We start from the raw sequence: 27,019 nt of genomic DNA, 5'->3' as shown, positions 1-27,019 counted from the left end.
CTCTCTCCCATCTCATTGGCTAAGAGACAGCAGTGGGAGTCATTGGCTCCTGCAACTGTCAATCACAGCCTGAGGGAGCAGGGGATGGGGCTGAGTCCTGCTGTCTGTGTGAGTAGACCCAAGCAGCTCACAGCCTTATAGTAGCGAGCACGTACAAGTGCCCCATAGCAAGCATATCGCTATGGGGGCACTTGGCGGGGAGAGGAGCCAGAAGCACCATCTTGGGACCCCAGAAGAAGAGAACTGGGGCTGTTCTGCGCAAAACTATTACACAGAGCAGGTAAGTATAACATGTTTGTTATTTTTTAAAAATGACATGCAGAATCGCTTTAAAAACTAAAGAAAGAAACTTGTTTGAGAAAACACTGTACATCCCAACACCTACCTGGACCAGAGAACAAAGAATAAAGAAGATGAGGTTCATGATGGATAGCCCAGGGATAATGTTTGTATCCAGTGCTGATGGCTTTTCTCTGTTGTGGGTAAATAGCATGTAAATCATAATAACAATGACGGGGATACCAAAAGAAAGGCTGCATAAAAAGGAGCTTCTCCACCTGTAATAAAAGAGAAGTATAATTTATAATCTAAGACACATTTAAAGCTTCTTTATAACCTCGCTTCGTGGTCTGATTCCTAATAAAATATTAAACAAATCAAAGTAGCCATAAATATAAAAAAACAAGTTCCGCTAATACCACTGATTTTGGTGGCAGCATTCATCTGCACTTTGTAAAACTATCCACACCACAGCCCCACCAATGCCCCTGGCTATGCACATGGCATGCGCCCAGATGTTAATGCAACTTTGGGGGCACGATCAAAAGAATAAAAATCTAATGAAAATTGTATTTTCAAATTAATTTGTATTGTTGTAGGTTAGAATCATTATTTAAATGTATCAACCTCAATAATAAAACAGGGAAAGTCAAAAGCTGGCCATACATTGATCGAAATTAGACCGGTTCAGCAGAAACTATCCAAATTCAGATCCCTGTGTGGCAGTTCCCATTCAATGACAGTGAATCGTTTTATCGATTTCTGCTGAAAAACATGTGTGGATGGAGGAATCTCTTAGCTTCTTTCAACCAATCTTTTGTCTAAATAAAAAATTAACAGCTTTAAAGTAGTTTTAAATGCAGAAGGTGTTTTTATCTTAATGCATTCTATGCATTAAGGTAAAAAAAAAATCAGTGTGGTGCAGCCCCCTTAATACTTACCTGAGCCCATCTCGACCCAGCTTACAAGAGCCTCGGCTGTCCAGGGACTCTCACCCATTGGCTGAGACAGCAGCAGGTGCAATTGGCTCCCACTGCTGTCAAAATCAGTGAGCCAATAAGGAGAGAGAGGGGCGGGGCCAAGCCACAGCTTCGTGTCTGAATCGACACACAAAGCAGCAGCTTGGTTCGGGTGTCCCTATAGCAAGCTGCTTGCTGTGGGGGCACTCGGCAGGAGGTAGGGGCCAGGGGAACCCCCCCCCGCGAGGAACCTGAGAAGAGGAGGATCCGGGCTGCTCTGTGCAAAACCATTGCATAAGAGGAGGTAAGTGTGATATGTTTGTTATTTTTAAAGAAGACTTTAATATTACTTTAAGCAGTGGCTATCAACCCGAGGTATAGATGGCAGTGTTATGTTGCTTCCTCACCGCCCATTTAAACCCTTTAAATACCACACTACTGCGTTGCAGCCACATGCATTGCATACAGTTGCGGGGGGGGGGGGGGGCAGGGGAAGGGAGATTGGCTGCAGTGTGGCTCCATTCATGAGGATGGGTTCAGCATGCAATAGTGCCCGCCGAATGCAACAAGAGCTAAAATTCCTGCTGCAGCCAGGAGGGAAAGGACCATGGCCACTGCAGGTGTACACCCCCAACCGCTGCCTTTGCAACTTAAATGGGAGTTGTTGGGGGTAGTGAAAACGTGGCTCAGCCACATGCGTTTACCCCCCACCCCACCCAACTGCAAGTGTGAGCAAGCTCTTACACAAAACCTGGTTTGACGGTAATTAACTGGGTCACTATATTGAACAAGACACATGACTACACATGACTGCCACAACCTAATGATCACTGTACATTTATACTTACTGCTTTATTTCCTGTTTATGGTCCAGGTTATGGGCTCTGGGATCTCTTTTGGACAGAGATGCTTGAAATCCAATTCCCTGTTAAAGAGGTAAAGGAATTCCCATTACAAAGTGTCCCTCTATCCAAGAACAAGCATTTTATATACTACAGCTTACCAGTCCCTACATGTGATGGCTGCATCACACCCCCTACATGGGGTTTCCAAAAAAAAAAAAAACTATATTCACCTAAGTGGATGCAGCATTGATCTAATGCTATTTTTGTCCTTCAACACTGAGAACTGAGCAATCAGACACTGCTGATTGTTCAGTTCTCCCCTCTGCTCTCAGCGGAGAGCTGTGACTGTCAGCTCTGCTCCTCCAGCACTCACTGGAGCGCAGGGCTGTGGAGGGGGTGGGTGCAGCTGGCTTAGTCTCCCAGCAATTCACTGAGAGGCTAAGCCAGCTGCTGGTCCAGGCATCTGGGTGGATCCTAACTTAGAAGGTGGGATTGATCCAGCACCTAAACCGGCTGAGTGACGTCAACCGACATTGGACTTTAGCCTGCAGTTGGCTAAAAATGGGTCACAGGAGGGTAGAATGAACTTCTCATGTGATCCATTAGAGAAGCGGGCCAAAAAAAGCTTTGTCCATACTTCTCCTTTAAGATTTTTTTCTTATTTGCACCTGTCGATCCTGACAGTAACAAAAATCCTAGGGATCCTGTCCTAGGACGACAACACTTATTTACTGGACTGGATCTGTGGTATCTGTAGGGCACCCCTTCTGATACTTATAGGAGACAAACCTTTGATGGGCTGCATGGTTGGTTTGTTGATGTATCTCTTGAGAGATTTGTGACAAGTAAACCTATGTTATGGTTATATAGATCTTTTGAATCTGGGAAATTTATTGAGTAATGCTTACCCCACTGTAAGATTTGGCAAATAGATTGTGCCATAGTATAGAAAAGAAATAGAATTTTGATATTATGTAGCTGAATAGTGAGAATGGAGGCCATATAGAGGAGGTATCATATTCACATCTTCTTATAAATATTGTGTTCATCAGAACGACTCTATTTTTAAGTTTTTGTAATTCTAGGATTCTATAGAAATTTTTAAAAATCTTAAATGTTATTTATACCTTAAAAGACCCAATTTGTTGTAAAATTTCTAGTTTTTTAATGTTTTTTGGGGAGATGTTGTACTATAATAAATCGACCAGACTGCTACATGGATTAACTATCTGAATTAAAGGCACAATCATACTAAAATCTATGCATTTCTAGATGAGACAGGTTGACTGAATTGTAAATCACATGTTGATTTTATGATATAATCTGCTTTATTTCTTGGTGATGTTTAGGTCAGAATTGTGACTTACCAGTGCAGCACAACTTATTAAGCCTAAACTAATTTGTCATTTATGCCGCATACACACGAGCGGACTTCTTGTCGCACTGAACTCCGAAGGACTTTTCAACGGAGTTCCGCTGAAACGGACCAAACACACCAAAGTCCGATCGTTTAGAACACGATAACATACGACGGGTCTAGAAAAATTAAGTTCAATAGCCAGTAGCCAATAGCTGAACTTGCGTCATTTTTGATCCGTCAGAACAGCATACAGACGAGCAGTTTTCTCGATAGGAATTGGTTCCGGCGGAAGATTTGAAACATGTTCTATTTCTAGGTCCGTCAGAATTTTAGAAAGAAAAAGTCTGATGAAGCCTACACATGATCGTAATGTCCGATAGAATGATTCTGTCAGACCTTTTCTGCCGGAAAGTCCAGTCGTGTGTACAGGGCATTAGTCTTTCAATGTGATGATTACCAGTACCAAATACGTAGAGGCCAGTAGCCAATAGCTTTCGTCTCCAAAATTTTTCTGAGCATGTGTGGCACTTTGTGCGTTGGAATTCTCTACACACGATCGGAAAAAGTCAGATCGGATTTTGATTTTTGAAAATTTTAGATCCAGCTCTCAAACTTTTTCCGTCGGAAATTCTGACAGAAAAAGTCTGATAGACCCCACACGATCGGATTTTCCGACAACATAATCCGATCTGACTTTTTCCGTTGAAAAATCTGACCGTGTGTATGGGGCATTAGATCTCCATCCATGAGGAATCAGGTATCCTACAACCTTACAAGCTCATTCACACCACCCATGATGTGGTAATACACATTTAGTGCATTGGTATCATTCATTGTGAATGGCACCCTAAAGCACCTCCACAAAACTACTGCTACGCACCACAACACACAATGCCCTTTAACCTGCATTATTTTTTCATGCACCGCAGAAAAATAGAAATTTTTACAGGGCTGTCTAACACAGAATGCTGCAATGAGCTTTGATGCATGTAAACAAGTGCTTACTGGAGGGAAGGGGCACTAAGGTCCCTTTCCCACAGGTGAAAAGGAGACAGCTATTTGGTGCTGCAGATAGATCAATTTATCTACTGCAGATAAGCTCGCACAATGCTTTCTTATGGCCCCATTCACACGCTGCATTTAGCAACGGTTTCATTACATGAGGTTTGGTGGCTGTTTACCACATTATCGGCTGTGATCCTTTCACAGCCAATCACTAAATGTAAACAGAGTGGTAATGAGATGTTACTGGGTTCTACTCCTCACACACTGATCGTGTGTGAGAAGGAGATTGTGGTAACATCTCATTACAGCTTACAGTGTACACCAACACAAACTGATTGCCCCCCCCTCAATAAAGAGGACCTGTCATCACCCATCAAATACCTGTCACCAGCCATCAAAGTAGCTGTCACAGTTCATCTGAGTACCTGTCATTGTCCATATGACTACCAGAGTACCTGTCACAGTTCATCTGAGTACCCAAGTACCTGTCACAGTTCATCTAAGTACCCGAGTACCTGTCACAGTCCATCTGAGTACCCGAGTACCTGTCACAGTTCATCTAAGTACCCGAGTACCTGTCACAGTCCATCTGAGTACCTGTCACAGTTCATCTGAGTACCTGCCACAGTCCAACTGAGTACTTGTCACAGTTCATCTAAGTACCCGAGTACCTGTCACAGTTCATCTGAGTACCTGTCACCGTCCCCAAATAACCAGAATAACAATCACCAGCCCATCAGAGTACAGGAGTACATGTCACCAGTCCATCAGAGTACCCGAGTACCTGTCACCAGCCCATCGGAGTAACCGAGTACCTGTCACCAGTCCATCAGAGTAACAGAGTGCCTGTCACCAGCCCATCAGAGTACCCAAGTACCTGTCCGCAGCTAATCAAGTTACCTGGAGCACCAGGTAAAATGGATGCAGCCCCTCTCAACTTAGGTCTTGAGATCCTTATGCATAAAAAAAAAAAAAAAACACCATATAAAAAAACCAACACATGCTTCATCTAGGCATAGCGATTTACTAAAAAAAAAAAGCATACAATACAATAAAAATGCACTCACTAGATAAAAGTAGATCAAGGCTTGTCATAGACATCCATAGGATCACCGTGAGGCTGCAGAGGCATGTGGCTAGTTGAAGCAGAGCTCTTGATGGAAGTGCAGCTGTCAGGCTCCAGGCTGGAACATAAGCATCAGAAGCTTCCAGAAGTGGTTTGATAAAGGGGCCCTCCTCTCTGCCCTGAAACATGTAGTCACATCCCGTCCACTTCCTGTTATCACCCAGCTGAGAGAGGTGCTGTTTGGAGCCACAGCCATCTTGCCACTTCTGGAAGCTGCTGATACTTATGTCCCAGGCTGAAGCCTGACAATTGCACTTCTATCAACTCTGCTTCAACTAGCCACACATCTGCAGAGCTCTGCAGCCTCCTATGGAGGTCTATATGGGACTAGGACAAGCCTCTTTTATCTAGTGAGTGCATTTTTATTGTCTTTTATGCTTTTTTTAATAAATCGCTACACCTAGATGGAAGCGCCCTTCTTGAGTTTGTTTTTTATTATAAATTATTTTGACTGATTTGATTTTACCTCAATCACTTGAATGATGTCTCTTGGGCCAATAACTTCTGGCTCAAACTTGACTTGTGCTTTACAGGTAGCCAGAGCTACAGTGGCCTGTAGAATGCCCGGCATTCTTATCAGTCGGGATTCAATGTTATGAACACATGATGCACAGGTCATACCTGTAATCTAGAGATAAAAACAAGGAAAATACTAAGATAATTAATTAGATGTGTATACATTCAATCCCCCCATACATTTATATTGTCCATTTGTATCACTTGTAATGCAATGTATTTGGACAGTATTGTAAATAAAATATAAGGTACCATGTATCCTTGGGTTTTTAACACACTGAAACTGGAACTAAACTCTCTTAATCATCTATTTTTTAATTATTATTCTGCTAGAATTAGTTAATCAATAGGCAGGTCTATAATATGTACTTCTGGTAAACTTTGTTTTTTATACTTCATAAGTTGCTTCCTGGTTCCTGGCCTAGGCCAGATGGTGTCATACATACCCAAAGCCTTCATGGGCATGTTCTTTCTTTGTCAGCTAAGCACCACCTCCTGCTGGCATGCCTGGGCTGATGGTTTCCAGAGTAAAGTAAATTCTACATGAATCATCTGCCCTTACTCAAGATGGCCATGGCAAGAAATGCTAGGGGGTGTTTTTTCAAAGTGACTTCTCAATGAAATAAAGCATGGATGGATGAGTGAGTTTGCTTTGAATATTAAATATGAATTAAATAGTGTTTTCAGTCTGTGGTGGTTAGATACACTTAGGTTCCACTTTAAAGCCCATATTCAATTTCACACCTTTTTATTTCTTTATAATCTTGTAACCTGGAATGCTATGATTCATGAGTGATTTTTGCTTGGAAATGGCAATGGTATTTTATTTTTATGCTTTAATTAGTAAAAATGTTGTACCTTCCATCCATTAGACCAGTTTAATATTTGTTTATGTATCGCCACTGTTTTGTGCATTTATTAACCACTTAAGGACCGCCGTATTGCCAATGTACGTCATTACAATGGCACCGGCAGGCACAAGCACGTACATGTACGCGCCTGCCTTCCAGCCTTCCAGCGGGTGAGGGGTCCGATCGGACCCCCTGTCAGGCTGGCACTTACCGAACCGATGAGTCCGCTTGGGCAGAGGGTGGTCTCCCGTACGTGTCCGACTTACAACCCCTGATAGAGCAGACAGGTGGCTGAGAGTGCGGAGTGGTAAGAGAGCCTGTGATATGGCTCCAGGAGCAGGAACTTGCAGGAAGCTTCCGGCAGCAGGTGTGTAGATAGGACACAGGCAAACTGGGTACAGAACAGGAGCAGAGCAGGCAAGTCCGGGTGCAGGCAGGGTACGGCAACAGGCGGGCAGCAGAGGCACAGAAGGAGCAGGCAGAAGAGAGGTCAAACAGGCCGAGGTCAGATGCAGGCAGAGGTCAGCGGTGTCAAGGGAAAGCCGGGTCGTCAGGAGATAAGCAACAGGAACACAGGATACGAACAACGGGACAGGAACCGAGAAGCTGTTGATCAGGCAGCACCTGGGAAATGTCAGTGGCAGACCTAAATAGGCCGTTTGGCGCCAAGCACCGCGCACACGCGCGCGCGCCCCCGAACGCCGGCAGACACACCAGCGGTACCCGAAGTGCCCACCACAGCGCGCTGACGCGCACCAGCGCCAGCAGGGGCACGTGAGGGCACACACCGACGCGCACCAGCGCCCACAGGGGCGCGCAACACCGCACGCACAGGAACACGCACCCCAGCACGCACCGCAGGACATCGGCGCGCACCAACACGGGCAGCACCGCGACCAACCAGGTAACGACCCTGACACCCCCTCCCGCTGGATACGGCGGTCCGTTTCGCTTCAGGAGCGATCCGGGATGAGGGGATGGCCGTTGATTTCTGGCCATCCCCTCTCGATCGCTCCTGGCGAATGAGAAGCTTCCTCCCACTGTGTATTGTATACACAGGCAGGGAGGAAGTGATGTCATTCTCCTCGGGGTGGTCTTTTTGACCGGACTACGAGGAGAAGACAGAAAGTAAGTGTGCACCAACACTACACTGACATGTAGGCACACACAGGCACACAAACCCCCCCGATCGCCCCCCGATCCCCCCCAGTCACAGTGTCACTGATTGCAGTGATCATTTATTTACTGATCACTGCATTCAGTGTCAGTTGTAAAAGTAAAAACTGTCAGGGCAGTTAGTGTTAGGTCCAGGGTAGCCCCCTACCACCCCCCAATAAAGGTTTAACCCCCTGATTGCCCCTAGAGTTAACCCTTTCACCCCCTTTTGCCAGTGTCACTAAGCAATCATTTTTCTGATCGCTGCATTAGTGTCACTAGTGTCACTAGGTAGCTAGTTATTTTTTTAGGTTCACCGCCAGGTTTTTATAGCGCTAGGTACCCCCATATACTACCCAATAATGGTTTTAACCCCCCGATTGCCCCTAGTTATCCCTTTCACCAGCGATCACAGTATAAGTGTCACTGGTGACGCTGGTTAGCCAGTTAGTTATTTAGGTTCCCCGTCAGGTTTTTATATAGCGCCAGGGACCCCCATATACTATGTAATAAAAATTTGAACCCCCTGATTGCCCCTAGTTAACCCTTTCACCGGTGATCACCGTATAAGTGTTACGGGTGACTCTGGTTAGTTTGCTTTTTATAGCATCAGGGCACCCACCATTTATTACCCAATAAAGGTTTAACCCCCTGATCACCCGGCGGGTGATATCAATTAGGTTTTAGGGTCAGGGTCTGCGTCGCCCCAGGCAGCGCTAGGTTAGTGCCAGTACCGCTAACACCCACGCACAAAGCATAAACCTCCCGTAGTGGTATAGAATCTGAACAGATCAATATCTGATCTGATCAGATCTATACTAGCATCCCCAGCAGTTTAGGGTTCCAAGAAAACGCATTGTTAGCGGGATCAGCCCATATACCTGCTGGCACCTGCGTTTTGCCCCTCTGCCCAGCCCACCCAAGTGCAGTATCGATCGATCACTGTCACTTACAAAACACTAAACACATAACTGCAGCGATCGCAGAGTCAGGCCTGATCCCTGCGATCGCTAACAGTTTTTTTTTGGTAGCATTTTATATTTAAATCCGGAAGGCGGTGCTTGGTTTTCGGGGTCCCGTACGTGGCTAGGCTCCCAAAAAGTCCCCCACATGTGGTATCCCCGTACTCGGGAGAAGCAGCAGAATTTATTTTGGGGTGTAATTTGACTTATGCCCATAGCATGTGTGAGCAATATATCATTTAGTGACAACTGTGTGCAAAAAAAAATAATTGTAAAATTCCTGCAACTTGTGGCAAAATATAAAATATTTCATGGACTCAACATGCCTCTCAGTAAATAGCTTGGGATGTCTACTTTCCAAAATGGGGTCATTTGGGGGGTTTTGTGTTATTTTGGCATTTTATGGCCTTCGAAACTGTGATAGGTAGTGGGGAGTGAAATCAAAAATTTGCACCCTTAGAAATCCTGAAGGCAGTGATTGGTTTTTGGGGTGCCGTACACGGCTAGACTCCCAAAAAGTCCCACACATGTGGTATCCCCGTACTCAGGAGAAGCAGCAGAATATATTTTGGGGTGAAATTCCACATATAACTATGGCATGTATGAGCAATATATCATTTAGTGACAACTTTTTGTAAACTTTTTTTTTTTTTTTTGTGTCATTCATTTACTTGGGACAAAAAAAAAAAATATTCAATGGGCTCAACATGCCTCTCCACAACTTCCTTGGGGTGTCTACTTTCCAAAATTGGGTCATTTGGGGGGGGGGGGGGGGGGTTGTACTGCCCTGCCATTTTAGCACCTCAAGAAATGAGATAGGCAGTCGTAAATTAAAAGCTGTGTAAATTCCAGAAAATGTACCCTAGTTTGTAGACGCTATAACTTTTGCGCAAACCAATAAATATACGCTTATTGACATTTTTTTTTACTAAAGACATGTGGCTGAATACATTTTGCCCTAAATGTATGACTAAAATTGAGTTTATTCGATTTTTCTTATAACAAAAAGTAGAAAATATCATTTTTTCTCAAAATTTTCGGTCTTTTTCCATTTATATCGCAAAAAATAAAAATCGCAGAGGCAATCAAATACCATTAAAAGAAAGCTATTTGTGGGAAGAAAAGGAAGCAAATTTTGTTTGGGTACAACATTGCATGACCGCGCAATTACCAGTTAAAGCAGTGCAGTGCGAAATTGTAAAAAGACCTCTGGTCCTTAGGCTGTTAATTGGTCCGGGGCTGAAGTGGTTAAATAGGTAAATACATAGCGTGAGAAGGAATCTACTCATAGAACCTCCACTCACCAAGATACAGTCTGAGACATAAACCAAATCTTTTATGCTTGATGCCCAACTGATAACTCATTCATTTTTTTTCTCTTTATAATCCTGTACCCCAGCATGTTATGATTTGTGACTGATATTTTCTTGGAAATGACAATGATATTTTAGTTTTATACTTACCACTAGCTCAATACTACCATGTGTAGCAGTGCAGTCTTCCAATACTTCTGCTCCAAACCCCAGGTTTTCAATGAATTGTGCAATTTCGCTTGGTTCAATCAATTCTTCTATGTATCTGACCTCTGCTTTACCAGCAATTAGTGCCACCAACACAGAAACAATACCTAGTGAGTAAGAGTTCACTGGTTATTACATGTTCTAAATCATAATAGGGGGCTGTTCATAATTTTAGCTCTAGTACATATCTATTGCACATCAACATGACTTTCAGGCCGGGTTTACACTGGTACGTCAAATGCTCCGACATTGGGAGCTCATGTCGCATGACGTGTGGAAATCAATGTTTCCCTATGGGAGCAGTCTTAACTGGTCCGACACAAGTCGTCCGACTTTGAAAATGCTCCCTGTACTACTATGGTCCAACTTTGATCCTACTTCAGCCCAATGACTGCCATTGAAGTAGGATTAAAGTCGGATCCTTGTCCTAACCATCTGACTTTGGCATCCGACATTGTGTTATTTCCTGCCCCCTGCTGTAGCCCCTCCCATTGTGTGTTAGTACGACTTGACCTTTGTCCAATCAAAACTATCTGAAAAGTCAGATCAAAGTAGTATCCTGTTCATGAAAGTCAGATGGATGTAGGACCAATGTAGGACTGATGTCGCAGAGCAAAGTAGGATGAAAGTCGTACTACTGTTGTGTAGTATAGTGTGCACCCCGGCCTCAGGCTGGGTTCACACTGGTACGACAGACGCACCGACATTGGGAGCTCATGTCGCATAATGTGTGAAAATCAATGGTTTCTTATAAGAGCCTCTTAACTGGGCCGACACAAGTTGGTCCGACTTTGAAAATGCTCCCTGCACTACTTTGGTCTGACTTTGGTCCTAATTCAGACCATTGAATATCACTGAAGTCGGATCAAAGTAGGATCCTTGTCCTAACCATCAGACTTGTGACATCTGACACAGTGATTACAGCAGCAATAAAAGGAATTTATGTCACACTGGGATTGTTTTGATTGGTCAAAGGACAAGTTGTACTAGCACAAAGTCAGATCAAAGTAGTATCCTGTTTATTGAAGTTGGATGGATGTAGGACCAATGTAGGACGATGTAGGACTGATGTCGCAGAGCAAAGTAGGATGATAGTGGTATGACTGTCGTGTCGTGTCGTGTCGTACCAGTACTATAATGTGCATGACAAAACATCAAATGGGATCCCACAGTCAGTTGTTTTGTTTTCAGAATTATTTCATTTTGTTATGATCCTGTTGGTTACTAACTATGGAGAAAGAAGACAAATATATATTGGTGTCTCATACAAATAGATTACTGGCACTGAGGGACTGAACATGTGTTTAGAACATATTTCTATGACTTCAGTAATCTGAAGATAAAGATAGAGATAATAACCAATGGACAAAGGAAAAACTATGCAGAAATCCAGGCTCTTTCAGGGATCAAAGTACCATAGAGACATAGAGAGAGGTCTTTGCAGAATCAAGCACTGCGGTTTAGCTGTTCTTAAGAACCTAAAATATAACACAATTATGAAGTCAATGCAAACAAGGCATGTATGCACTCTATTATAGATTACAAACATAGATCTCTATGTGTCAGGACCCAGATATGAACCTGCTTCCTCCGCTGTGTCTGGCAGTATCTCTTCTTGCTGAGCCACCTGAGATGCTGGATAGCTCCCTGAACAATTCCTTGGACAGTATTTCCTTCTACTTTGTTTCTGGTGAAGCATGAACTCTTTGCATCTCCCATGAACTTCCTTCCTTAAGCCATGCCTTTGCACTTTGCCAGATTATTGAGCTCAATCCAGCCACTATCTTGCTATTTTACCTGCTGCTGCTGCAGACCTTTGGATTGTTCCTTGACTACGCTTCTGCTTGATCCCAACTTACAACCACTTGTTACCGACTTCTGGCCTATTGACCGACTACACTTCTGCTTCATCCCTATCTGCTACTGAACCCCGGCTTGCTCATTTCCAGGTGGAGTGATCCTAAGGGACCATGACCTGGTACCAACCCAGCAAAACCCACATCCACCATCAGGAGCTCTGGTGAAAACCAGTTAGTGCTTAGAAACCGCACATTGGGTGAGCTCACATCATCCGCCAGAGTGACCGACTTGTACACTTTTTCTCCTGGTCTGTGGGAGCCTCTATTGCTATAGCTACCCATTTTTGAGCCTGACCCTGACACTATGCTATGAAAGACATAACAAAACAGATACCATTTTTCTTCTTCAGATTTCTCTCAATGTTGGACACACAGGAAGCACATGTCATCCCTGTGATCTGTAAAACACATTTCTGCGGTTCGATGTTATCGCTCAGAGTAAGATCAATATCTGGGTTTGGCTTCTTAGGGATAACATCCAGAATATAATCTTGAGATGCAGTCAGTTCCTTCAATGTTGCTACGGAATTCTGCCTGGTATCAGGTTCCGTCTGGCTGCCGGGTATAGGCACTGAAGAATCTAAAACACACAAAAGCATTCTTATATAAATAGGGGGTAGAATAAAATGCTGAAGAATTATCTATGGATTGGAAGGAACGTGCATTAACCTAGCCCCAAATCAATGCAGTACCTTTCCTTCCCCTGGGGCTATCTGGAACAGCCACGCACAGCCTTATTCCCAAAAGGTTTCTGTTTTCCATTTCAAATGTACAGGTCAGTGAAAGCTTTCATTGCCCTATATTGCCTGTTGTTGGTATGGAAATAGTGTTAGTTAAAGCTGGAAGCAGACAATTTATTCATGATAAACAAAACTGATAGCGGAGTTGGGGACAAAATGACAATTAGCATTTATGTAGGGATGTGCACCAAACATGCTTGTTTAAGTTCATATGTGAGTGAAGGCACAGGGACATTAACAATTCTTCAGGTTATTTTATATATTTTTATTAAAATGTAAAAAAAAAAATTGTTTTACTATATTTATTTCTAATACAAGGGGGTTGATGCTTGGTGGCGCTTTGGGTCTACTGCTACGGAAGGGGGCACATGGAGTAAGTGGGTGTGCTGACCACCTGTGTAAGGGGGCATGTTGCGTGAAAGTAACACACTTACCACCAGCAAAGGGGACACTGACTCTCCTGAGCACTGCACTCTGCAAGCTGTACAATTACATAGTTCTGCCCTCTGCACTCTTGACTGCAGTATGTTGTATATTACATAGTCCTGACTGCTGCACTGTTAGGCCCCGTCCGCATGCTCGGAATCAAGCAGAAGAGCAGCACTGGCTATTGAACTTAATTTTTTCGGCTTGTCGTATGTGCTGTACGTCACCGTGTTCTTGACGTTCGCAATTTCCGATCAACTTTGTGTGACCGTGTGTATGCAAGACAAGTTTGAGCCAACATCCGTCTGAAAAAAATCCATGGATTTTGTTGTCGGAATGTCCAATCAATGTCCAATCATGTGTACGGGGCATTACACTACATAGTGCTATCCTATCATAATCCTAGAATCAATGAAGATAATTTTTTTTTATTGTTGGGGTCTAGAAGCTTTTTGAAAGAATTTACTGGGCCCTAGTCTTACAAAGACAGAGAACCACTGTTCTATAGCATCCAGACAAGGGTTTATTTTGGTGCTCAGTGCTTAATTTTTTCATAGATTATAGCATATATCAAAGATACTGGATATTTCAGAAGGAAAGTAGATGGTATTACTGAGATATCATCAGAGACGTTCCTGGTAATCTGGAATGATTCTGTATGCATCAGGAAGGAAATAATACTACATTGAACTTGATGGAATTACTGTTTGTGATACATTTACAGATCAACTATGTTTGTTTAGAGCAGCCTTTTTCAACCAGGGTGCCTACCCATTTCTTCAGGGGTGCCTTGGCAAAATGCCTAAAAATTTACCAAAAATTGGCTACAATCCAGCAGGTGGATCAAGCCTGCCTTTTAGTTGCACAAAGCCATAGGTTTTCATTGGGCACCATTACAACATTCCAGCCGCCAGCCATAACAACCAAGAACATCAGTTGATGAGGATGTCGGGCGCATGTACAGCATTCTTGTTTGCCCCTATCCTGCCCCTTTCTGTCAGCACTAGGGTCACATTAGCTAAGTGAAGGAGAGAAACTGAGTGAGAAGAGAAACAGTGAAACACAAGTCAGTATAAGCCCCGGTAAACACGGTCGGACATTCTGACGGAAAATGTCCGATCGGACCGTGTTGTCGGATAATCCAACTGTGTGTGGGCTCCATCTGACTTTTTCCATCGGAATGTCCGACCAACAAAGTTTGAGAGCTGGATATAAAATTTTCAGACAACATGATCCGATCTGACTTTGTCTGATCGTTTGTAGAGAATTCCGATCGGACAAAGTGCCACGCATGCTCACATCAAATTACGAGACCAAAGCTATTGGCTATTAGCCTCAAAGTAGTTCTCTCGTAACGCACAAACGTCATCACAATCAAATTTTCTGACAACTTTGTCCAACCATGTGTATGCAACACCAGTTTCCGACAAAATCTGTTGGAAAAAAATCAGATTTTGTGATCGGAATGTCCGACCGTGTGTACGGGGGCTTAGTGTGCAAAGGTGTGTTTGCTTTGGAAGAATAAACTGCCTCTAAGGTGGGGGACCTACGTGTGTGGATGTTGCTGTGTTATGCAAAAAACTATTAGTGTGTTTTTTTCCATTTTTTTAAATGGGGCGCCTAGAGATTGTGTAGAACTGAGAAACACTGGTTTAAAGAGGAAGTAAACCCTGATGGGTTAACTTCCTCTTTCATTCCCTGCAAAGGTAAAGCATAATGGACTACTATGCATCGCATAGTAGCCCATTATGTGTCACTTACCTGACACAAGAGCCAGCGAAGTCACCGCTGTCCCCTGTAGTCCGGCGCATCCATCTTCTCGGTGGGTCTCGCCGCTCCGCCGCTGTCATTCGGCGGAGCCACGATGGTGTCACTCCCGCACATGCGCACGGGAGCCGACACGTGCGGCATATCGCCGTTGACGGGTGCCACGCTTAGTGCGCCTGCGCGACGCTGTCTACGGTGCATGCGCCGTAGACAGCGGTGCCTGTCTTTCAGCAAATATCTCCTAAACCGTGTAGGTTTAGGAGATATTTCTTGGACCTACAGGTAAGCCTTAATCTAGGCTTACCTGTAGGTCAAAGTGTGTTGTAAGGGTTTACAACCACTTTAAAGAACTGTTGGAATTATTCTGAGCTAACAATTATTTTTTGTTTCAGTGTGCCTTCTATTTACACTGCTGTGGGGTTGCGATGAAATCCAGTGTTACCCCATTTTGCAAGGAGACATTTTTTGAACAACTTTGAGAACAAGTTAATTTCTTCCAATGTAGTGTTCACAGAACCATGTATTGTGTGGTGGCACTACATGGATTTTGTCCTTCCGCTTTGGCAGGGCAACATTGGATTCCTGTCATCCCTTTATGAGGAAACAGTGAATGTGACATGTTTCTTTATACTTGTAGTTTTAAATAATAGAGCTTTGTTGTAAACCAATAATACACTCACTATTGCCCTCTCACCTGTGTATTCACCACTGTGCTAAAATAAAATCCCCTTACCCCTAAGCCACCACTTAAAAGATAATAATGACTTGTGTACAATGTTCCTATTATAAATAGCTGAAACACGTGGTGCTAAATTGTAGTGTATGTTGCACCACTAAATCCTATACATCACAATGTATCACAGAGTGTTCAATAATACAAATACACACATACATACATACATATATATATATATATATATATATATAATGATAATGAATAAATAATGACTAAATTATAAATCCAAAATTAATTGTATGAATCTAAAATTCCCCTGTGAATAAGTGATTATTCACATCATGCACTAAATCACTCCTCCAGGAATGTTACAAAACATATAAAGTGTTGCATAGTCCATGAAACTTCAAAACATGCTTCGCATAGCAAATAACAAACGATGATGATCAGGGTTTTCTCAAAAAAGACCGTTCACATCTAAGTTCCTTCACCACACCACTGTGTATTGCGATTCCTCTCCCCCTTATGTGAATTAACTCACCGACTGTATCAGCCTCGCACTTATCGTGTTTGGCTAAGCACGCTTTTTGTACCCTTTTTTGCAGGGATGTAATCTTTCACTTCAGTAGGAGAAGAGCTGACTCTCTTGGAAATTTCATAAAAGTGCTTTAACCCCAAGTGTTTGAACCCCATGATTAAGTCAAGTGAATGAGGAAACATGTTGGGGCGTGGCTACTAGGTGACTGAGATAGAGTGAGACGGAATATTGGACAGCTCACATCTATCCTCACCAAGATGATGGCGAAACCATGGAGCGGTGAGAGATTGTTTGAACACGTCCCGCATGCCCTGAGCCTGCTGAGATCACCAATGCTTCGGCAATCAGCTGTGTTAAAGTGTGCTGTGGCTTGATTTGTTTGGCGTGGATACAAGTTTTTTAATTGTGAGTGCAATTTGATAGGAATTTCTTATGTGTGATTAAAAGGTTTTTAAACGTTATTATGCTATGGGAGCTTTTTTTTAAATCTATATATTGCATGAGAGCACTTTTATGAAATTTCCAAGAGAGTCAGCTGAAGTGAAATATTACATCCCTGCAAAAAAGGTTACAAAAAGCGTGCTTAGACAAACACGATAAGTGCGAGGCTGATACAGTCGGTGACAGGCCCGCACTGGGACAAAAAATAGGCCCGGGCATTTTGCATTGAGCAGCCCATGACATGTTAACCGGCCCCTTCCCCAGTCTCCTCCCTGACAGATCCCCTGAGGGGGAGGGGGGACCCACCAGAGGGGTGGGGGGGTGAGGTGGGACCAGGAAAGAGCATGGGGGGTTGGAGAGCACAGGGAGGAACCTTGAGAACAGGGGGTGGGGCGAGAGCACAGGGGAGAGTCAGAGAACACAGGGAGGAAGAGGAGAGCACAGGGGAGCAGCGTAGAGCATAGGGGGAGGTGGAGAGCACAGGGAGGGCGGCGCAGAGTATGGGGGAGGTGGAGAGCATGGGGGACAACGGAGAGCATAGGGGATGTGGAGAGCACAGGGGGGAAGCAGAGAGCATGGGGATGATGTGGAGCACACGGGGGGGCAGCGGAGAGCATGGGGGTGGCAGAGAGCATGGGGGGAGGTGGAGAGCATGGGGGGATGGCGGAGAGTATGGGGGGGAGGTGGAGAGTATGGGGGAGATGGCAGAAAGCATGGGGGTTGAGGTGGAGAGTATGGGGGGATGGCAGAGAGCATGGGGGGGGTGGAGAGTATGGAGGGATAGCGGAAAGCATGGGGGTAAGGTGTAGAGTATGGGGGGGAAGGTGGAGAGTATGGGGGGATGGCAGAGAGTATGGGGGGATGGCAGAGAGTATGGGGGGATGGCAGAGAGCATGGGGGGATGGCAGAGAGCATGGGGGGATGGCAGAGAGCATGGGGGGAGGTGGAGAGTATGGAGGGGAGGTAGAGAGTATGGGGGGGATGGCAGAGAGTATGGGGGGAGGTGGAGAGTATGGAAGGGAGGTAGAGAGTATGGGGGGGATGGCAGAGAGCATGGGGGGAGGTGGAGAGTATGGGGGGAGGTGGAGAGTATGGGCGGATGGCAGAGAGCATGGTGGGGGAGGTGGAGAGTATGGGGGACTGGCAGAGAGCATGGGGGGAGGTGGAGAGTATGGGGGGATGGCAGAGAGCATAGGGGGGAGGTGGAGAATATAGGGGGATGGCAGAAAGCATGGGGGGAGGTGGAGAGTATGGGGGGATGGCAGAGAGCATGGGGGGGTGGAGAGTATGGGGGGATGGCAGAGAGCATGGTGGGGGAGGTGGAGAGTATGGGGGGGTGGCAGAGAGTATGAGTGCGGTTGAGAGCCCAGGGGGGAGCAGCAGAGAGAAGCAGGATAGGAGGAGGGGTGGGGGCGGCTGCATATAGAAGAATAATTCTCTCCATCCTCCTCCTGCAGTCTCTGAATGCTTCTCCTCTACCTCTCGCTGGCATTTCACTACTGCAGGAGGAACATAAACTACAATTTACACAATACACAAGTCGATAGAGCTTTGTTACCTTGCCAGCCAATCAGGGGAGATAGGGGATGGGGCCAGGTCAGGACTCCATGTCTGAATGGATACACAGAGCTCTGACTTGGTTCGGGTGCCCCCATAGAAAGCTACTGGCTGAGTGGGCACTCGATAGGAGAGAAAGGCCAGGAGACGCAAAGAGGGACCCAAGTAGAGGAGGATTCGGCTGCTCTGTGCAAAACCAACTGCACAGAGCAGGTAAGTATAACATGTTTGTTAGCTAAAAAAAATAAAAATAAAAAAGACTTTAAAATCACTTTAAGTGTAAACTTACCAGATACAAGTGTAGCATCAAACCCCATGTCTTCTATGGCTGCTCTTAACTCCTCTGCATTTGTTTCACTTGGGATATAGTAAATCTTTCCAGCTGCTTCAGCTAAAGAAACAGTTATGGACAGCACTCCTTTTCTCTGAGAGATCATATTTTCAATAGAAGATACACAAGATCCACAGGTCATTCCTATAATGCTGATTAAGGTCATGCTGGTAACAGTTTGGGGGCCTTGTTTATAGGAAGAATGATACTTAGATTTTAACTTTGTTGCGGGGCTCAAATGTTCTTCCAATGGAAGGATAACCTTGAAATTTCCAGGAGGAAGTGCTTCAATTGCCTCTTTCACAGTAATTAGGTTAGTAACATTTTTAAAGAAACATATTAGAGCATTTTTGTTCTCAAGAGAGACTTTTATACTCTGAACACCGTAAAGGTCAGATATGGACCCTTCTATATTGTGGACACAAGATTTGCAGTGCATCCCTTCTATACCAATAGTCATTACTGTTGTTTGACCATCACTGACAGTGCCACCAGAGTCTGAAACCTTACATTGTGTAGGAACAGTTTGCAAACGTTCAATGTCAATTGTTCCAAGCTTTAATGGATCAGGTTTACTCCTAAGAGAAGCCACAAATCCCATATCATCTATATGATTCCTAAGCTCCTCCGATTGAATATACAGTGGATCATACACAATGATTGCTTCTTGGCCTGTAAGGGACACCTTTATTTTTTGTACACCTTGAAGTTTCCCAATTTTCCCTTCAATCGTGTTGACACAAGACTGACACGTCATGCCCTCTATCCTGATCTTGATAATTTCTTCTTTGTAACTCATGCCCTTCAGTGGTGCCATCATCTCTTGTATGTTAGCATCAAAGCCCATGTCTTCTATCTCTTCACAGATCTTCTGAGGGGTTATTTCTGATTGGATGTAGTATATAGTGGCGTTGTTTTGATCGAGGCAGACCTTAATGCTAATTATGCTTGGCAGCTTGGAGATTCTTCCTTCAATCGACTGAACACATGAGTGGCATGTCATGCCTACAATTCCGATCACCACAGAAGATGACAACGTCAGGTTATGTTGACTGCTTTCATAACCCTGGTTGTTGAAAGCAAAATGTGTTTTTTCTGTTGGTGGGGTACAGCTCCTCTTGGGAATGCCATTTCTTGAACCCTAAAAGTAAAGTAAACAATTGTATTTAAACAATGAAGATCAAAAGCAGTTTCTTTACACATTGCTATAAAAAAAACAGTCTCATGCAGTTTTGTTCAAGAAAATAATATTCAGTGACCACCAGAGAAAGAACCTAAATGTAATGAAATGGAGGTAGCCTGATGTAAATAGACACAAGTCCATTTACATTTGGCAACCAATAGGTCCACCACAAATCCACCACAGCCTGCTGTCAAAATGTGAACAAAAAATTGTGACAAAAGTGACATCTGTCCGGTTATGCATCTGCTCACGGATCCCGTGCTGAATGGAGCAGAGCGTACCTGTGTGAAAGAACCCTTTGGTGAGTTTGTGTCATTTTCACAAAGGAGAAGTCATCTTGATATATGCATTTACAACCCCCTTTTTAGTGAATATTATATAAATATATATATATATACACACACTACACACACAGTGTATGCAAAAAATATGTGAAAATATTTTTTTTTTCAATAAACCATGTTCTACAGGGCAAAACCTACTTTTCATAATGGCCGCCAAAGACAGCAGCATGGTTTATATAGTGTTTTTTCTTTAATACACAGGAAACTGTCCTTAAAATGTTACTAAACCCAGGACCCTGCATTCACTATATCTGGTCCCCCATAGTACACAGAACATGGAAATGCAATTATTTTAGTAAATATAAATGGCTAAATACCTTTTCTCATTAGCAATATATAGCAGTCTTATGACTAGGGCTGCAACTAACGATTATTTTCATAATCGATTAGTTAACCGATTATTGTTTCGATTAATCGAATAATCGGTTAATAACCTTAAAAAAAAAAAAGTAATTTTGCTGCGATTTGCATTTTTACAATTTTTTTGGCCAATTTGTTGTTGGACAGATTAAAAAACAAATTGGCACAAAAACACATTATTACATGCTTTTCTGCAGCTTCTCCATTGAAGTATATTGAACCAAAAAAACAAAATAGCACCGTTTTGTGTTAAAAAAAAGGCCTTGTCTTTTCCAAATACGCACCAGCTGAAAAAATCATGGATGTGAACGTGTCCCATAGGAAATCATGTAACTGAACTGTAGTGCGTTTCTGCAAAAAGCACCAAAAAACACAGAGGTGTGACTCAAGCCTGAGATGTTTAGTAACATAATGGGGTTAAAAAAAACTAAAATTAGTACAAAAAGAGCAAATAAATCGCTACTGTAAGGGGTTAATTTTTTTTACTGTGGAACAGTGAAAGTAATATTTACAGTAGCGATTTGCTCTTTTTGTACTATGAAGGGCTAATTTTAGTTTTTTTTAACCCCATTATGTTAGTGGCCTATTAATCGATTATGAAAATAGTCATCGATTCATTTCATAATCGATTAGTTGTCGATTAATCGATTAGTTGTTTCAGCCCTACTTATGACTGCGATCAGTGTCTGGCCAAGCACTAGTTAAAGCTTGTAGGAGGAGTTTTCATTCCCCTTTGATTGTCCTATGAGGCTGCATGACCCCTGACCCTCTATCTGGACAGCACTGATCGGCCCTGTACTGATCACATGCACCCTCCCAAAAAACTAACAAAAAAAAACAAACAAACAAATTTCTAGCAATATGCACCAAACTGAGTATGTGCAGAATGCCTCTAATGCCGCAAACACATGATCGGAATTCTCGTCGGAAAAAGCTCTGATGGTTTTCTTGTCTGTCCTGTGCTAAAAACTTTCTTGCATACACACGGTCACACCAAATTCCGACCGCCAAGAACACAGTGATGTACAACACGTATGACGGGACTAGAAAAAGAATGTTCAATACCTAGTAGCCAATAGCTTCCATCTCGTAGTTGAATCTGAGCATGCGTGAGTTTTTGTGCGTTGGAATAACATACACACGATCAGAATTTCTGATAGAAGGTTTTTCCATTGGGAAAATTGAGAACATGCTTTCAAATTTTTGCTGGCGGGAATTCGGCCAGCTAAATTCCGATGGAGCATACACACGGTCACATTTGCTGGCCGAAATTCCGATCGTGTTTACGCAGCATTAGGCTCTGTACCATGAGCAGATGGATTGGGGACAATAAAAGAAGGGGGGATCAGAGAAGACAGGATCAAAACAGCCTTTTTACACAATGCAGAGGATTAATGCAGTGACTATAACAAGCATGCTTTATTGCGTATACAGACTGATTTTACTGTTGTGGGTTTAGTAACAAGGGCCAGTTTGTTGTTTTTTATTTTTAATAAAAAGCCTCAACATTTTAAGTGTATTGCAATGAGATCATGTACTGGGCACACAAAAAGCTGTGTGGCAGCCATATTGTTCAGGTCCCAGGTCACCCATGCCATTTTCTCAGAATATGAAAACAAATCTGCAGTGATCTTCCCCCCCCTGTCAGGGCATGGACATCAGTGTATATAATACACAAAATTTACCTGCATTCCAGAGCCCCTTAACAGTACTTTGATAGCATTAGCAGAATCTAACCCCAATACATGTCTCAGTGCCCTCATAAAACCGTCAAACTTACACACTTGAGTAATTAGGAAAGCAAGCAGATATCCGTTTGTCCAATTCCCCATTGTAAATACCATAGCTGGAGTCCTGGAGTCATTAGTAAATAAACATTTCTGTCTACCTCAGATGCCAAAAGTTCAGTGTATTTTATAACTTATGAAATAACAGTAGAGCCAGAATAAAGACATACAGTATTTACCTCTATCAGTTAATTAGTTAAAGTCAGCAGAATGTAACCTGTACATTTTCAAAGATGTTAATAGCTATAGAAAACTGTATGTGGGACATGGTCATAAATGGTCATGACATCCCCTTAGCCCTTGTACACACGGTCGGACATTCCGACAACAAAATCCGTCGGATTTTGTCCGAAACTTGTGTTGCATACACACGGTAGGACAAAGTTGTCGGAAAATCCGATCGTACGTAACGTGATGACGTTATTTCGTTACGATGGGACTACGTTCAGGCTAGTAGCCAATAGCTTTGGTCTAGGAATTTGATCTGAGCATGCGTGGCACTTTGTCCGATCGGAATTCTCTACACACAATCGGACAAAGTCCGATCGGATCATGTTGTCAGAAAGTTTTATAGCCCAGCTCTAAAACTTTGTCCGTCGGATATTCTGACGGAAACAGTCCGATGGAGCCCACACACAGTCGGATTATCCGACAATGCGGTCCGATCGGACATTTTCCGTCGGAATGTCCGACCGTGTGTGCAAGGGCTTAGACCATATTTGACAACTCTCATTTAACAATAAACCAAGGAACAACTGTCACGTCTTAGGAGAGCCACTGTACCATCTTGCTTGTTGACTAGGCTCTGCTGAACCAGGACTAGATAAGAATTTTTCATTCAACCCCTTTGTTTTGCTGTTACATTGTCGTCTCTTTGTTTCCATTAGAATACCTTTTTTCTATGTAAATATTTTATTTACACCATTTTTCCTTTTCAGTATTAAACTAGTGTAGCACCTTCTAATATGCTACTAGCGTTAGTGTAGGTAAATTTATTTTGCTATGAATAATGGTAATCGCGCAAGTCTATAATTAGGTCGAGTTACTGCAGGTCAGGGTGGATGGCTCTACAGTGCAGGTCTCTGATACCTACCCCTGGATCTAGACATTTAGAGCTTCTGGAAGTTAGTGGGCAGAGGTCCTGATCTGCAAACTTGAGGGAATATGGCCAATCCTCGGGCAGAGGGCTTGGCAGGGTGGCTGGGTCAGCCCTTAAATATGGGGGAGCCTGAACAGGAGGGCTGTCAGGTTGAAGATGGAGGGCTGAGGAGGAAGTCGGTCTAGGAGGGGTCCCCTTGGTCTAAGGGGGCTTTGCCTCCAGGCTGGACTTGGGCTGGCTGGGGAAAATCCTTTCAGCGTCCGGTTTGAGCAGGGATCTTGCCTAAGAGCAGCAGGGATCAAGTAAGTAAGTACATCAGCACACCTGGAGATTCACAAGGGAAGAGACATCCTTTCAAAAAGGACAGCGCTGTACTTAAAGAGGAAGTAAACCCTGATGGCTTTACTTCCTCTTTGTTTCCCTGCAAAAGCAAAGCATAATGGGCTACTATGCATCGCATAATAGCCCATTATGTGTCACTTACCTGACACAAGAGCCAATGATGTCCTCGATTTCCTTGCCGGCTTGAAGCGTCCATCTTTCTTCCGGGGTCACGGACTCCGGCTCTGTGACTGGCCGGAGTCGCGTGACATCACTTCCGCAAGTGCGCACGGGAGCCGCCACTCACGGCATGTCGTTTGATGAAAACAGCATGCCGTGACCCTTCTAAAGTGCGCATGTGCCGAGTACATCGGCGCATGCGCAGAAGGAATCCTCGTACGGGGAATTGTAAATATCTCCTGAACCATGTAGGTTTAGGAGATATTTGCAGCACCTATAAGTAAGCCTTAAATCTAGGCTTACCTGTAGGTTAAAGTGTGTTGTAAGGGTTTACAACCACTTTAACCCTTTTATTTCTTGTCCTGGGAAATCTTCAGAGCAGCCAGGTAGGCTGGTAGACAAGCAGACAGGAGGTCGAGCAGTACCTGCAGGCAGTGAAGCTCAGAGCAGTTCTGCAGATGAGAGGAAATTCAACATTTTGTGCTACTTCCCAAAGGGGGCTAAGAGCTCCTAGTCTGCAAGGGACATTTGCAACTGATCCTTAAAGACTGATTGTGTCCAGGAAAGAGAACAGTCGAGAATCATTTCTCTGTATATATGAAGGAAATTGTCCCCATCTGTTTCCGTCAAGTTGGGCATCCCATAACCCCTCTACCACATCCAAGTTGTTAGCCCTAAAAACAAAAAAACAAAAAACAAAACAAAAACACAAAAACAAGCCCAGGGTCAGATTTCTTGTGTCTGAATGCAAGTGGAAAATGCGTGTTGCCTGGCTGTGCAGGAGTCAGCAGCAGATGCGGGGATAGTGCTACACTATATTTTGAAATGTGTTAAAATGGTCTCTTATGCAAAGAATACCTGTTTCTTGAAGAGCGCTTCTACAGTGTAAATCTCTGGATATACCTGTCTGTGGTGACAGTGTGTGCTACAGACATTTATTCTAAAGTTATAACTGCTATTACTAATTTTGTGAACGTTTAATATTTTTTTGATGAACATATTTGGTGACAGCTAAAGAGATAATTTCACTAAACACAGTGACGATTGAGGCTGAGAGTATCATTGTAGCGTATTAGTGACAACATGGTTTCAGCGTGACCTGCCGTTTGTCACAAGTTGGTGAAAAGTGTCACGTATCAATTAAACTCCAAATTTCTGCATTGTCAGATAATAAATTACGGTAATTATACACAGTACAATGCTAACTAAAAAAACTCATCTAAATCAATATAAATTGTAGTGATAAACATAAAATACCAACAAGAAATTCTATTTTGTGCTTTCAATTAGCCAAAAAGGATTAATGGGAAAATCTCTGTCATTGACATCTGTTAGTTCCATCGTTATTTTACAATTGCAAAAAGGAAAAATACACCGATCCGCCATAACTTTACGACCATCCAATTAATATTGAGAAGGTCCCTCTTTTGCCGCCAAAACAGGCCCTTTTGTCACCAAAATAGCTTTCACCCTTCGAGGCATGGTCACCACTAGACTTCTAAAAGGTATGCTGTGGTATCTGGCACCAAGCTATTAGTAGCAGATCCCATCCTTTAAATTCTGTAATGCTGCATACACACAATCACACATTCCGACAACAAAATCCATGGGATTTTTTCCGACGGATGTTGGCTCAAACTTGTCTTGCTTACACACTGTCACACAATGTTGTTGGAAATTCCGAATGTCAAGAGCAGGGTGACGCACATCGAGCTGAGAAAATTGAAGTTCAATAGCCAGTGGCTCTTCTGCCTGATTCCGAGCATGCGTGGAACTTTGTGCGTCGGAATTGTGTACACACGATCGGAATTTCTGATGGATTTTGTTGGTGGAAAATTTGAGATCCAGATCTCAAATTTTGTGTGTTGGTAATTCCAATGGAAAATGTCCGTTGGAGCCTACACACAACAAAAAGCTCCCATCGAAAAAAAAAATTGTCGGAAAATCCGACCACATGTAGGCGGCATAAGTTGTGAGGTGGGGCCTTCATGGACTGGCCATGTTTTTCCAGTCTATCTCACAGATGCTCATTTAGAATAAGATTTGAAGAATTTAGAGGCCAAGTTAACACCTCAAATACAGCACAGGGTGTATTGTCATAATGAAAAAGGCCACTGCCATCAGGGAATACCACGTTTCCATGTAGGGACGTACTTAGTCATCAACAATGTTTAGGTTGGTGATATGTTTCAACTAATATTCACATGAATGGCAGAACCCAGGGTTTCCCAAAAGAACATTGCCCACCCAAAGCATTACACTGCCTCCCCCGCTTGCTGTCTTCACATACTACATCCTGGGGCCATCTCTTCCCTGGGCAAGTGCCACACACGTACTCGGCCATCCACATGATGTAAAAGAAAACATAATTCATCAGACCAGGCCACCTTCTTCAACTGCTCTATGATCCAGTTACTATGCTCACGTGCCCATTGTAGGTGTTTTTGGTTTTGGACGCGGGTCAACATAGGCACTCTGACCGGTCTATGGCTACACAGCCCCATACACAACAAATTGTGATGTCCATTTTTTTCTGATATCAACACATCAACTTCAGGGACAACATATTTACTTGCTGCCTAATATATCCCACGACTTTCAGATGTCAGTGTAATGAGATAGTTAATATTATTCACTTAACCTTAGATAGCGTTAAGCCGCACTGATTTAATCTATTTACATATTTCAAGTCAATACCTAAAAGGAATGTCATGAAATAATAAACTGATCCAGAATTGGTATTTGTACTGTTGTTTTGTGAAGAACATCAAATTATTCTATTGTGAAATAGCAGCTACGTAATAACAAAGGACTGAAATCGACCCGTTATAT

At 43.4% G+C, this 27,019-nt stretch overlaps 1 protein-coding gene across 2 annotated transcripts in view; it reads right to left on the bottom strand.

Annotated features, from left to right (window-relative positions):
* Positions 1-27,019, bottom strand: part of ATP7B (ATPase copper transporting beta) — a 100,275-nt gene that overhangs the window by 45,050 nt on the left and 28,206 nt on the right. For both annotated transcript variants that reach the window (XM_077484224.1, XM_077484223.1), the window contains exons 2-7: positions 18,872-20,054; positions 12,772-13,017; positions 10,522-10,685; positions 6,041-6,202; positions 2,087-2,163; positions 386-557 (exon numbers count right to left, since the gene is read on the bottom strand). In XM_077484224.1, the coding sequence (XP_077340350.1) occupies positions 386-557; positions 2,087-2,163; positions 6,041-6,202; positions 10,522-10,685; positions 12,772-13,017; positions 18,872-19,916 (1,866 nt within the window). In that variant the 5' untranslated portion in view covers positions 19,917-20,054. The remainder of the gene's footprint in view (positions 1-385; positions 558-2,086; positions 2,164-6,040; positions 6,203-10,521; positions 10,686-12,771; positions 13,018-18,871; positions 20,055-27,019) is intronic.

This window comes from Lithobates pipiens, unplaced genomic scaffold (genome assembly GCF_037356315.1).
Source record: "Lithobates pipiens isolate NorthernLeopardFrog02 unplaced genomic scaffold, aLitPip1_a1.2 Scaffold_16, whole genome shotgun sequence".
In the NCBI taxonomy this organism is placed as follows: domain Eukaryota; kingdom Metazoa; phylum Chordata; class Amphibia; order Anura; family Ranidae; genus Lithobates; species Lithobates pipiens.
The sequence above is the reverse complement of the archived record's forward strand: the minus strand, read 5'-3'. Positions and strand labels throughout refer to the sequence as shown.